This window comes from Bubalus bubalis, chromosome X, assembly GCF_019923935.1.
Source record: "Bubalus bubalis isolate 160015118507 breed Murrah chromosome X, NDDB_SH_1, whole genome shotgun sequence".
Lineage (NCBI taxonomy): Eukaryota > Metazoa > Chordata > Mammalia > Artiodactyla > Bovidae > Bubalus > Bubalus bubalis.
This window is the reverse complement of record NC_059181.1, coordinates 62,768,045-62,782,917: the sequence shown is the minus strand read 5'-3', so window position 1 is coordinate 62,782,917 and position 14,873 is coordinate 62,768,045. Positions and strand designations below refer to the sequence as shown.

The window sequence follows — 14,873 nt, the reverse complement described above, 5'->3', positions numbered from 1 at the left end:
GTTTTAGAAAAGTGTTCATATGCATGTCCTTCAGAGATGGATATCAGAACGGTAGGAAAAGCCTCAGATCAACAGATTTATTTTCTTTTTCTCACTTACTATTTTTCCTCCCTAATATCGTTTAACTATAACAATTCACCTAGCCAGATTCCACCTATGTGCTAAGCCAGTATGAAAACTAAACAAAAATAACAAAATATCAACAAAAATAGACTCAGCTTAAAACTCATCTGTAATGGAAAATTGTGAGATTGGAAGCCTAATTTCATGTTTCAGTTTGATCTCAGATTAGTTTGTGTACCTTCAGGCAAGTCAGTAATATCTCTGGATCTTGGTTTTTTCCAACTATATAATGAAGGTTGTGAACTACATTCCTAATTTTTTATTTCTTTTCAGCAGCAGTAGCATCCTTTTGTGATGCAATCTTATGTGAACCCTGCCCCAAATAAAACAGATTAGAGTTGTTGTAGTTAAAGCAAAGATATAGAGCCAAATCTCAGCATTCCATTAATCCCCCATCTCTCTTTAGAACCTTATACTCTGAAGAACTCAGATAGTGTGAACTCTTTCTTAGAAAATTCTTACCCTAGTCTGTTCTTTCAGTTCTATACATGTAGAGATATTACTGGAACGATAGTCACTAATGTTAACACTGGGATTTATTCTGAGTGGTGGGAGTTTTGGTGATTTGTTGCTTTTCTGTTGTTTACCAGATTGCTTGAATTTTATAAGTATGAATCATGTTTCATAAAAACAAAGGCATTGATTTTTAAAGGAAATCTTTTGACTAGATAATCTCTGAGTCTTTTGAACTCTAGATTCTATGAACTGTATTTTACTGATGACACCTTTCCTCCATATCCTCACTAAGAATCCAGTTATTTTTAGACCCAGTGTTGATAAGCTTGGTTATGTGATTTTCCAACCCTCAGCATTTTAATGGTAGTATATTATGAAGGGAGAAAGGACGACCTACAAGGAAATATAAAGATATCCTGATTACAAGGGAGGGAAAAACCTTATAAGTTGTATAAAAACATTTTAAATACTTTTAAAAGTATAATATGTGAAGTTGCTCAGTCGTGTCTGACTCTTTGTGACCCCATGGACTGTAGCCTATCAGGTTCTTCCATCCATGGAATTTTCCAGGCAAGAATACTGGAGTGGGTTGCCATTTCTTTACTATATAATAATCACTGAAGTCATCATTATGGTATACTAACAGTATAATAAAATACAATAGCTATTATTGTTGACCTTGAATAGTCTAAAAATAGTTATGCTTCATAAACTAGAAAATAGGTTTAAAATAAATAAATTTAAAAAAAAAAGACTAGATATATTCATGGATAATAGCTCTCCAGCACTGAAGGCTGGAGGAGCCACTCGGGGAGGATCTGGCTGAGATGAAAGTGTTTCATGTTGGTTTCTCTCATTGTATCAGAGATCCAGATGGTAAAATGGACTTTCTTATTGGTTCATTTCCTGGACATTTTTCTTTCTGTCTTTCTTTCTTTTAAAATATGATTCATTAAAAAATATATTTATTTAAAAAAGAAAAACATAATTCTTAAAACATGATTTTTAGAAAAATTAAGAACCTTAAGTGATTTAGACTTCTTAAAAATATTTTGTTTGATGAAAGTAAACTGCCAGGTAACCAGAAAACTTTATTATCTAGAATAACTAATTTTCCATGATTACAGTTAGCCAAAGTTGTATTATGGTATCTAATTATACAGTTATACTTTCAACGTATTATAATATTTTAGGTACGTACTTTACAGGGCTTTTTACTTTCATGTGACTATTTTTGACTAAGTTGTGGAACAAACTTTGCTGACTGGGTTAAGGGGTCAGAGACTCTGTTTTTTTTTTTAATATAAAATTATTTATTTTAATTGGAGGCTAATTACAATATTGTAGTGGTTTTGCCATACATTGACATGAATCTGCCACGGGTGTACATGTGTTCCCCATCCTGAACCCCCCTCCCTCCCCATCCCATCCCTTTGGGTCATCCCAGTGTACCACCCCCGCACCCTGTCTCATGCATGAAACCTGGACTGGCGATTCGTTTCACATATGATAATATAAATGTTTTTTCAATGCCATTCTCCCAAATCATTCCACCCTTGCCCTCTCCCACAGAGTCCAAAAGACTGTTTTATACATCTGTGTGTCTTTTGCTGAGAGACTCTGTTTTCTAATCAAGACTTTTGTGGAAATTGATTGTGACAAAGTGGTGAAATTGGAAGAGGTATACAATTCTACTATAGATTAAACTTTACTTTAGTGTGTGCTAATGTATTTGAACCCTGTAAACGTCTAGACCAGAAACAATCAGACATGTTACAATTTAAAGTAATAGAGTTTATGTGTAAACATGGTCTTAAAGTATTTTACAAAGGCTTTAAGGTATAATTGGCCTTTCTTGTGAACTTGAACTGATCTAGTTAGTATATAATAGTATAAACACTTCTTATTAATGATTTCTAGCATTGCTGTCTGTTCACTGATAATAACATTAAGGCACCAGATGATGATCAAATTTGGAACATAGCAAACACATTAAAAAGAAACTGGGCTGGAAAACTATTACAGATTGATGGGAAAATTACAGTGATTCTAGCAAACTCTGATTGTATTATATAGTCAATTTTGCTAGTAAATCTAAAATTGATGATGAAAACCTGTCTGAATGTGGTTGTGTTTGTCCATTACGTAAAGATTATAGGTTCTGAATACAGTTATTGCTCTTTATTTAATGTAATAGATCTTGATTCTTGTTTTTAGAGCTTGTTTTTTTTTTTCAGGTCACCAAACAGGAAAACCACTGGCATCAGAATTAATAGGCTATTTCCACAACATTATTTGGAAACAAGCTGCCAGAAGTTTTGAGGTTTGGGAATAATCTATTTTTATTCTTTATATTCTTTCTTCACACTAACAAATAAAACAGTGTGTTCACTATAAAGATCATAGAGCATCAAATACTTAATAATCTCTTTCTGCTTATATACTATTTATTAAATGTAATACAGAACATTAATGGGCCGTGGACAAGAATTTACTTAAAAATGCTAAGATGTGATTCATCCCCACTGGGAGTTTGTTGCTGTTCAGTCTCTAAGTCAGTGTCTGACTCCTTGCAACCCCGTGAACTACAGCACACTAGGCTTCCTTGTCCTTCACTATCTCCCAGTTTGTTCAAATTCAAGTCCATTGAGTCAGTTGGTGATGCTATCTAACCATCTCATCCTCTGCCACGCTCTTCTCTTTTGCCTTCAATCTTTCCCAGCATCAGTGTCTTTTCCAATAAGTCCGCTCTTTGCATCCGGTGGCCAAAAAATTGGAACTTCAGCTTCAGCATCAGTCTTTCCAATGACTCTTAAGGGTTGATTTCCTTCAGGATTGACTGGTTTGATTTCCTTGTAGTCCAAGGGACTCTCAAGAGTCTTCTCCAGCATCACAATTCAAAAGCATCAATTCTTTGGTGCTCAGCTTTCTTTATGGTCCAACTCTTACATCCATACATGACTACGGGAAAAACCATAGCTTTGACTCATATGGACCTTTGTCGGCCAAGTAATGTCTCTGCTTTTTAATACGCTGTCTAAATTTGTCATACTTTTCCTTCCAAGGAGCAAGCATCTTTTAATTTCATGGCTACAGTTACTGTCCACAGTGATTTTGGAGCCCAATAAAAGAAAATCTGTCAATGTTTCCACTTTTTCCCCTTTTATTTGCCATGAAGTGATGGGACCAGATCTTAGTTTTTTGAATGCTGAATTTTAAGCCAGCTTTTTCACTCTCCTCTTTTACCCTTATCAAGAGATTCTTTAGTTCCTCCCTGTCTATCACCAACTCCCGGAGTTCACTCAGACTCACATCCATCGAGTCGGTGATGCCATCCAGCCATCTCATCCTCTGTCGTCCCCTTCTCCTTCTGCCCCCAATCCCTCCTAGCATCAGAGTCTTTTCCAATGAGTCAACTCTTCGCATGAGGTGGCCAAAGTACTGGAGTTTTTCAGCTTTAGCATCATTCCTTCCAAAGAAATCCCAGGGCTGATCTCCTTCAGAATGGACTGGTTGGATCTCTTTGCAGTCCAAGGGATAAGGATAAGAGGCTTATGGAAGCTTCCTGATGGGAGATACTAACTGTGGGGTAAACTGAGTCTTGTTCTGATGGGTCATATTCTGATTGAATATGTAGTTTGCAGGTATTGTCTCTAATTTCATAGGTTGCCTTTTAATTTTGTTGATGTGAGGGAAGAAGAGAGAATATTGATTGCCACTATGACTTATATTCATCAAGGCTGGTAATAAAATGCACTTAGCATCCAACTAAAGATGTGTTTTGGTTGACTAAAAATTTCAGCATTACCATTTTTTGTTTCTAGAGATGACTTGGACCAATTAGGGTCAAATGTAGAGATATCTCTGTAACTTTGTTATTTCTTTTTAAATTTTAGGTACACAATTTTGATGATGCCCTGCACTGGTACTGTTATTCTCTGAGATTTTATGCAGCTGATCAATCTGATCTGGACTTGGCCAAGCTACAGAGGAACATGGCTTCTTGTTACCTGCATTTGGGACAATTTGATAAGGTCATTTGATTTATCTCTTTTTCAAAGATAGCGTATGTTACAGGTGGTGGCAGAGAGATAATTACAATGTGATATCTTGACTATTAGGTTAGGATATCTGAGAGTTCCTTCATACAGGACAAAGTCAAATTGATAGTTTCCTGACTCACACACTATGAACATTAATAAGTAGAACTTCCTAGTAGGAGAAAGAATTTATAGACTCTTAATTCCATTGCTTACTGTTTATTTTTAACTCTGTTCTGAAAGGTAGTGTATCATTGGAATTCATGAACAGAGTTATCTGCTACTAACCATCTGCAGTATTGTCCTTTGAAGCAGAATAAATTTTAAGGTAAACAGTTTTTTTGGTCAGGCATTCAGTTAGAACAAATACTTGGATGAAATATCATTCTTTTACTTTATGGGTTAGCTCTTGCCTTTCTACCACTCTTTAAAAAGTTCAGCAATTGGTTTCTTATCAGGACAAAATTCTAGAAGGTAAAATAGATAAAACTTGTTTGAGGATAGAGCCATTCCTACTTCCCAAAGCAATTGGGACATTTCTTCCTTTGCTTACATAATAGTATGCACATGATGGGAAGGGAGTATATTGCCTTGTTGTAGGACAAAGAAACGGGGTGGACAAGTATGGACTCAATATGAAGCTTTTGATTGCTTTTTAAGTTTTAATGACAAATTTAGGGGAAAATATGTGATTAAAGGATGTAATTATAGACATTTTCTTTGAAGATTTGTTCACTTTGAAGGATTATTTGTCTGAATGAATACTTCAGATTTTCTTTCACAAGAGTATTTACCATTTAGTTTGTTATAAATTCACAGTCCTGAAAGAGAAGTTGAAAGTTTATTTACCTCATGGTATTTCTACACAGGCTAACATTTAATTGTTCCAGAAAGATAGTTGACTACTATTTATTTAAAGACCTGAAAAGATGTCACATAGATTTTGTTACCTAATTAATTATATTTCTGCTCAGAATACCATTAACTATTTCAGAAAGTTAATTTCCCACTGCTTACTTAAAGAGATATAAAGAAGAGAATCACAAAGCTTTTGTGACTTCTATGATTTGTGTTAATCTGGAAGATTGAGAAGTACTGAGACCTAGAGCTGGGAGATGGATGCATCTGCAGGCCAAGGAGGGATATCTCATCAGCTCATCAAGATGGAAAGAACATAGTATGAGATACTGTAATAGTCTCTGAAGTTACAAAGATGAACAAATTGCCTTCAGCTCAGTAAAGCAGTTGGCATCAGGGTATCCTAATGAGCAAATCAGAAGATTATGGCAGTGGGGAAAGTTTAAGTTGAAAAGATTCCATAAGTCAGGCACATAGGTAGTTGGTATCTCATAAGCTCATCAATCAGGGAACAGGTCTTCAATCATTGAGATTTGGACTCAGATGCAGGACTAAAATCTTTACATCACTGGGCGTATGTGTACATAGACTAAAAAAAGCAAGGTCGAGCTCCAAACCTAAAGTGACTGGGTTTAGGTTTGGGTTGAGCTCTAAATCTAAAGTGACTGGCTCTAAAGAGGAGCTCAGGCATGGGGAGCCAGACTGCAGTTACCTAAAAGAGAATACAAAGTGAATAGATAATAGAGTTTTCTAAGACTTGAAGCAATGCTTCTTAAATTTCCTTTGTGTTAGCTTTGGTTCTAGAGCCTAGTGTAGGACTGAGCCTATAATTGGGAGTTCAAATGGTATTAGTAGTGAGGAAGGGAAGAATAAGGCAGCAGGAAACCAGGTGGGTTCTAATATGTATACTCGGTTTGTGATTATATCATTTAAGGCTAGATTGCCTACTTGATTACTATTAGTATATTTCTCCATTTTATTTTTCTTATCTTAAACTTACCAGATACCAATTTGATACCCTCCATATGTAAGAATAGTCTACTGTGCACTAAGACAGATAGAAAGGTGATAAAAATCACACAGTTCATCATATTTTACTATTTTGCTATTCCCACCTAGCCTGGTTAATTTTATTTTGTGATTTTTTCACTCCTTCCCTTGATCTATTTGAGCATTGTTCAGAAATTTTACAAAACCATATTTATTGAATCTGATAAAATTTCTTAGTTTTCACATGCTAAGTTGCTTCAGTTGTGTTCTACTCTTTGTGACCTTATTGACTGTAGCTCACCAAGCTCCTCTGTCTATGGGGTTTTCCAGGCAAGAATACTGGAGTGGGTTGACGTGCCCTCCTCCAGGGGATCTTTCCAACCCAGGGATCGAATCCACATCTCTTATGTCTCCTGCATTGGCAGGCAGGTTCTTTATCACTCCTGCCACCTGGGAAGCCCAAGTGTTAGTCGCTCAATCGTGCCTGATTGTTTGCAACTCAATGAACTGTAGCCCACCAGGCTCCCTGGAATTATCCAGTCCCTGGAATTATCCAGGCAAGAATACTAGAGTGGGTAACCATTCCCTTCTCCAGGGGGTCTTCCCAACCAAGGGATCAAACCCAGGTTTGCTTTGCAGACAGATTCTTTACCATCTGAGCTACTAGGGAAACCCACAGTTTTCACATAAGCACTAACTAAAACGGACTCTTGTTGACTTTCTGTCTTACTCTCCACCAATCCTTGGTAATTGTGAAATGTTTTTTATCCCTAAGCCCAAAGCTTTATCCTTTGTTTTAGCACAAAAAAAAAAATTAATTTTCTGGGTTTGTAGCCACTGACATCAGCTCCTCTCCTCTTTATCCATTCTTTCTTCTCGCTTATCTCGGAGAAAGAAGTAACTTTCCCATGGGACCTTCTCTACAAATTTCAATGCTAGTTTTTTCATCTTTTTCTCTCTACTGTTTCTTTCCCTGTCACTACAATTATTTTTAGGCCTTCTCTATCTGAAAGCTTTCCTTCAACCTGTCATCCTCCCTAAATTATAGTTTGTCCTTCTTTTCATTACCAAAGTTTATAACCTAAAATTACTGCCTATATTTTTTTAGTATTCATTCATTCAAAAAATATTTATTAACTCTCTACTACATGTTAAATACTATTCTAGGCATTGGGGATATAGTAGTGACCAAAGTAGACAAAACTGTCTACCCCTACAGAGTTTATATTCTACTGGAGAGACAGACAATGAAAAAATAAATGTTATGGTATATTCAAAAGGTCAGCATATTTTCTGTACAGAACCAGATGGTAAATATTTCAGATTTTCTAGGCCATAGTCTTTCTTGCAAGTACTCAACTTTGCAGTTGTACCATGAAAACAGCTGTAGACCAAATGTAAACAAACTGACTTGACTTTGTGCTAACAAAACTTGATATTTAGGAACATTAAAATTTGAATTTCATATAACTTTTTGTGTCATAAAGTATTCTTCTTTTGATTTTTTCAACCTTTAAAAAAAGTAAAACTTAGCATGATAGATGGTAAACGGGATGTAGCCCAAAGGCCATAGGTTGCTGATCCCTGTTATATTAGACAGTGATAAGTGCTAGAGAAAACTAAGTAGGAAAGGGTAGTATTAAATATTTTAGAGGAGGAATGAAGGGTTGTAATTTTACAGAAGGCCTCAGTGAAAGGGTAGTTTTTGAATAGAAACCTGAGGAAATGAGGGATCTAGCTATAAATATCTTAAACAAGAGCATTCCAGACAGAGGGAGTAGCGAGTGCAAAGGCTGTAGGGGGTGTGGGAGTAGGAGCATATGGGTGGTGTGTGATGAACAGCAGAGAGACTAGTGTGTCTGGAGCTAAGAGAATATTAGGGAAAGTAGGAGATATGATCAAGGAAGTAGCAGAGAAACAGATCTGTAAGAAAGACATTGTATTTTATTGTAAAGATTTATGTCATTAACTCTTGAGATAGAGAACCAGTGAGGGAGTTTGAGGCAGAGGATTGATAATATCTGACTCACATTTTAACAAAATCACTCACTCACTGTGTTGAACAGACTGAGCTGGGTGTAAGAGTAGAAGCAGGGGGAAGAGGTAGGATGCTACTGAAATAATCTAGGCAAGAGATTATGGTGGCATGAACCAGTATGGAGGAAGTGTGGATGGGGAGAAGTGGTAAGATTCTAGATAGAATATGAAAGTGAAGGTGAGAGAATTATCTGACACACCACATATAGAATAGTAGAAAGTGAAAGTGAAGTTGCTCAGTCGTGTCCAACTCTTTGCAGCCCCATGGACTGTAGCCTACCACACTTCTCCATCCATGGGATTTTCCAGGCAAGAGTCCTGGAGTGGGTTGACATTTCCTTCTCCAGAGGATCTTCCCAACCCAGGGATTAACTGGGTCTCCCACATTGAAGGCAGACGCTTTACCGTCTGAGCCACCAGGATCGTAGAGGGCAAGACAAGAATGACTCTTAAAGTTTTTGGCCTCATCATCTACTCCCCTCTTCATGATTTTTATGTCCATGATTCTATAAATTGCTCTTTTGAATATCACTAGTGACCTTTTAAAAAACTTTTTTACCATACCATGTGGCATGTGGGATCTTGGTTCCCTCACCAGGGATCAAACCTGCATCCCCTGCATTGGAAGCACAGTCTTAACCACTGGACTGCCAGGGAAGTCCCACTAATGACCTTTTAATGATAAAGTCTAATGATTTTTTCTCAGTCCTTCTTGTTTTCTGGTCTTTCTAGCACAAAAGAATATAATACTATCAACTACTTTTTCCCTTCTAGAAACTTTCTCTTTGGCTTCTATAACATACTCTTTTTCATTGAAGTATAATTGATTTACAATGTTGTTAGTTTCTGGTTTACAGCAAAGTTATTCAGATATATATACACATATGTATTTTCATATTCTTTTCCATTATTGTTTATTATAAGATACTGAATATAGTTCCCTGTACTATACGGTAGGGCCTTGTTGTTTATTTGTTTTATATATAGTATTTTGTGTTTGCAAATTCCAAACTCCTATTCTATCCTTCCTCTACCCTCTTTCCTCTTTGGTAACCGTAAGTTTGTTTTCTCTGTGTGACATACTCTCTTAATCCTGTGCTCTGACTCTTCCTTTCTATTTATGTTACCAGCAGTCTCTTCCCAAATGTTGGATGAGGGCAGGTTCTATGTTTATCTCATTGTCCATTTAATCCTTAACACCGCATGAACATTCTGGGTACATGATAAGTTTTCAGTAAACATTTTAAAATTTATTTTCTTGATGTTTGATAAGTTTTCAGTAAGCATTTGTTGAATTTATTCTTTTATTTCAATTGTACACTATGCCCTCAGTAATCCCTCAGCTGCTTTCTTAGCTTCAACTCTCCATTCCCACATCTATATCTCTAACCCTGATCTTTCTCACAGCCCACTTCCACCGTTTTACTGTCCTTGGGTATATACATCTATCTAAGACTGAAATCTCAGATTCATGGATTCTTTCTTCTCCCTCTATATTTAGTCATGTTCCACATCTGGTCACTTTTACCTCTGCATTATTTTTGCCAACTGTCTCCTCTTCTATCTTTACCTTACTATCCTAGTCCAAGACAATTGGACTAATTACCTCTAAGACAATTGGAATAATTTATAAATGGTTATTATATCTTGCTGAAAATTTTCACTGGCTCGCTATAAATAAAGACCAAATTCCTTAGACTTAAGGTCCTCTGTAATCTTTAAATAAAATAATCCTATTTTATTTCCTGTACACATGTACTATGTTTGTCCCCAACTGAAGTACCTGCTGCTTCCTAACCATACTACATGTTTTTCTGCCTCTGTAACTTTTCCCATGCTTCTGTATTGCAAATTACCTCTTGTGTATATCCCTACCTTTTGAAATAACCTTTTCAAAGCCTGGATTACAATGACAGTCTTAGCTTCCTAAGGAAATTTCTGAGTCTTGATCTTCCTCTAAGATTTTGTTACACATCTGTTTTTACCTAGGTACTTATGTTATGCCTTCTATTCTAGTTATTTGTATACCTGTTTTGTGTGTGTGCTCAGTCATGTCTGACTCTTTGCAACTCCATGGACTGTAGCCCTCCAGGCTCCTCTGTCCATGGAATTTCCCAGGCAAGAATACTGGAGTGGGTTGCCATCTCCTCCTCCAGGAAATATTCCCGACCCAGGGATCAAACCCACATCTCCTGCATTACAGACAGATTCTTTACCCTGAAGCACAGGGAAGCCCTATACCTATCTTAGCTCCCTATTAAATTGATACCTCCTCTAAGATAGGGCTATGTCTTTATTTTGTCTGATATCTAGCATAGAGCCTATTGCATAGTAAACACTCATTATATTAAAAAAATAGTCATAGAGACTCCATAAATGCTTGTCAGTTTCCCTGATATAGGAATTCTATTTGTTCATGCTATTTCTGTCCTTCCTACTGTGGATAATTGGAAATTAAAAGTAACCAAATATGTGAATGTCTTGGATTATCAGAAGTGAATTAGGTTATGTTATTTTAAAAATCATCCCATTATTCCTTTCTCTAGCTCAGTTCCTTTCTTTTAACATGAAACATTGAATCATAGATCATAAATCAATTTGAATGGGTTAAAGAGGTTGGAGAATCTATTTTCTGAACTCTTAGTAGGTTATGTTACAGATTCATCAATTCATGTATTTGGTGACATCACTCTGAGATAACAATGCTAAATTTAGGTAGTTTCTTTAGTTTATTTTCTAACTTGTAGAAATGTAAATTTTTAATCACCATTATCTATTCAGTATCTCCAGTACATTTTGTGAGGCAATATTAAACTCTGTAGTTTCATAGACATTGAATCTGTCTTTGGGAAATTTGTAGCACCTTAAGCCCAATACCCTAATTTTTTTTATTTTCGAAGGTGTTAAAGTGTTTGGCTTGTGAAAGTCATAGACTTGAATGGACAGACTTTATATGGGAGAAATGAGCTTGGGTTACAAGTATAGGAGTAATTTATTGCAACTTGATATAATGGGATTTACTGCAAATCATAATAAAACTTTAATATTTGTTAAGAGAGGGATAATGGATTCTTTTGGTGATAGTTTATAAGTTAATAGTCATACACAATTGAGTACTCTTTAACTCAGTACAAAAATTCCATCCTCAGCTTGTGTCTGCAGTTTAGATACATGAATGTCATTGTATCACTATAGATTGATAAAACTAAAGCATAATCTCAAAGCGCAGTATGGTCATAAGACTTACAACAGCCCCAAGATGAGACTCTTTATAGAATATTTATAAGACCTAAAGGGCAACCAACCATGTCTCATGTGCTGGTTTTATATTGGTTCTGTTTGCTATATGAAATACCAAAAATCATGCCTTTCCATTATAGGAGTGAAAATGAGCTTGTGATCAACAGAAGTAAATGAATAACATTCACTAGATGGCACTGTGGCCTCTGTTTGTACAATAATAACTTATCAGTGATTTTGAAGCAATTTTGTGATTCTTTGGCAGGTATAGCTTTCCCCACAAACGTTTCTGTATGGATGTAAAAGAAAGTTAGCACTTAAGTAACCCTGAGGTAAAGATTAATGTTTACTCATTCTTGGTACAGCCATAATGTAAAAACACTATAATTTAGGTTTTAAGTCAGCAAATATTGAAATCTAATCTATGCCTGATGGGCTTCCCAGGTGACACAGTGGTAAAGAATTTACCTGCCAATGCAGGAGATGCAAGAGATCCAAGTTCAGTCCCAGAATTCGGAAGATCCCCTGCAGTAGGCAATGTCAACCCACTCCAGTATTCATGCCTGGATAATCCCATGAACGAGGAACCTGGTGGGCTACAGTACATAGGGTCACAAAGAGTCAGACACTACTGAGTGATTGACTGAGTGCGCGCGTGCACGCGCACACACACACACACACAATCTATATTGCCTCGTACAAAGAATGTTCAAGTACTACATAGTTGCACTCATTTCACATGCTAGCAAGGTTATGCTCAATATCCTTCAAGCTAGGTTTCAATAGTATGGGAATGGAGATCTTCTAGATATACAAACTGGATTTAGAAAAGGCAGAGGAATCAGAGATCAAATTGCCAACATCCGTTGGATCATAGAAAAGGCAAGGGAATTCCAGAAAAACATGGACTTCTCCTTCATTGACTACACTAAAGCCTTTGACTGTGTGGATCACAATAAACTGGAAAATTCTTAAAGAGATGAGAATACCAGACTACCTTACCTGCCTCTGGAGAAACCCATATGCAGATCAAGAAGCAACTGTTAGAACTGGACATGGAACAACAGACTCATTCGAAATTGGGAGTGGAGTATGTCAAGGCTGTGTATTGTCACCCTGTTTATTTAACTTATATGCAGAGTACATCATGTGAAATGCTAGGCTGGATGAAGCTTAAGCTGGGATCAAGATTGCTGGGAGAAATGTAATAATCTCAGATATGCTGATTACACCACCCTAACGGCCGAAAGTGAAGAGAAACTAAAGAGCCTCTTGATGAGGTTGAAAGAGGAGAGTGAAAAAGCAGTCTGAAAACTCAATGTTCAAAAAACTACCCTGTACTTCACCATTTCCTGGAACTTGCTCAAAATTCATGTCCATTGAGTCGGTGATGCCATCCAGCTATCTCATCCTCTGTCGTCCCCTTCTCCTCCTGCCCTCAATTTTTCCCAGCATCAGGGTCTTTTCAAATGAGTCAGCTCTTCGCATCAGGTGGCCAAAGTATTGGAGTTTCAGCTTCAACATCAGTGCTTCCAATGAACACCCAGGACTGATCTCCTTTAGGATGGACTGGTCGGATCTCCTTGCAGTCCAAGGGACTCTCAAGAGTCTTCTCCAACACCACAGTTCAAAAGCATCAATTCTTCGGCGCTCAGCTTTCTTCACAGTCCAACTCTCACATCCGTACATGACTACTGGAAAAACCATAGCTTTGACTAGACAGACATTTGTTGATCAAGTAATATCTCTGCTTTTTAATATTCTATCTTGGTTCGTCATAACTTTTCTTCCAAGGAGCAAGCATCTTTTACTTTCATGGCTGCAGTCAACATCTGCAGTGATTTTGGAGCTCCCCAAAATAAAGTCTGTCACTGTTTCCCCATCTATTTGCCATTAACTGATGGGACCAGATGCCATGATCTTAGTTTTCTGAATGCTAAGTTTTAAGCCAACTTTTTCACTCTCCTCCTTCACCTTCATCAAGAGGCTCTTTAGTTCTTTCACTTTCTGCCATAAGGGTGGTGTCATCTGCATCTCTGAGGTTATTTGATATTTCTCCCGGCAATCTTGATTCCAGCTTGTGCTTCCTCCAGCCTAGCGTTTCTCATGATGTACTCTGCATAGAAGTTAAATAAGCAGGGTGACAATATCCAGCCTTGACATACTCCTTTCCCTACTTGGAGCCAGTCTGTTGTTCCATGCCCAGTTCTAACTGTTGCTTCCTGACCTGCATACAGATTTCTCAGGAGGCAGGTAACGTGGTCTGATATTCCCATCTCTTTCAGAATTTTCCAGAGTTTGTTGTGGTCCACACAGTCAAAGGCTTTGGCATAGTCAATAAAGCAGAAATAGATATTTTTCTGGAACTCTCTTGCTTTTTCCATGATCCAACGGATGTTGGCAATTTGATCATTGATTCCTCTGCCTTTTCTAAAACCAGCTTAAACATCTGGAATTTCACGGTTCACATACTGTTGAAGTCTGGCTTGGAGAATTTTGAGCATTACTTTACTAGCGTGTGAGATGAGTGCAGTTGTGTGGTAGTTTGAGCATTCTTTGGCATTGCTTTTCTTTGGGATTGGAATGAAAACTGACCTTTTCCAGTCCTGTGGGCACTGCTGAGTTTTCCAAATTTGCTGGCATATTGAGTGCAGCACTTTACAGCATCATCTTTTAGGATTTGAAGTAGCTTAACTGGAATTCCATCACCTCCACTAGCTTTGTTCACAGTGATGTTTCCTAAGCCCCACTTGATTTTGCATCTAGATGGGCCTAGATTGGTGTCTGGCTCTAGGTGGGTGATCACAACATCATGATTATCTGGGTCATGAAGATCTTTTTTGTACAGTTCTTCTGTGTATTCTTGCCACCTCTTCTTAATATCTTCTGCTTCTGTTAGGTCCCTACCATTTCTGTCCTTTATTGAGCCCATCTTTGCATGAAATGTTCCCTTGGTATCTCTAATTTTCTTGAAGAGATCTCTAGTCTTTCCCATGCTATTGTTTTCCTCTGTTTCTTTGCACTGATCCCTGAAGAAGGCATTCTTATCTCTCCTTACTATTCTTTGGAACTCTGCATTCAAATGGGTATATCTTTCCTTCTTTGCCTTTCGCTTCTCTTCTATTCACA

At 37.2% G+C, this 14,873-nt stretch overlaps 1 protein-coding gene across 1 annotated transcript in view; it reads left to right on the top strand.

The window, feature by feature from the left end:
- The window catches only part of TEX11 (testis expressed 11), a 211,524-nt gene that overhangs the window by 107,446 nt on the left and 89,205 nt on the right, over nt 1–14,873 (top strand). The window contains exons 15-16 of the mRNA XM_025276046.2: nt 2,817–2,902; nt 4,476–4,613. Of these exons, the coding sequence (XP_025131831.2) occupies nt 2,817–2,902; nt 4,476–4,613 (224 nt within the window). The remainder of the gene's footprint in view (nt 1–2,816; nt 2,903–4,475; nt 4,614–14,873) is intronic.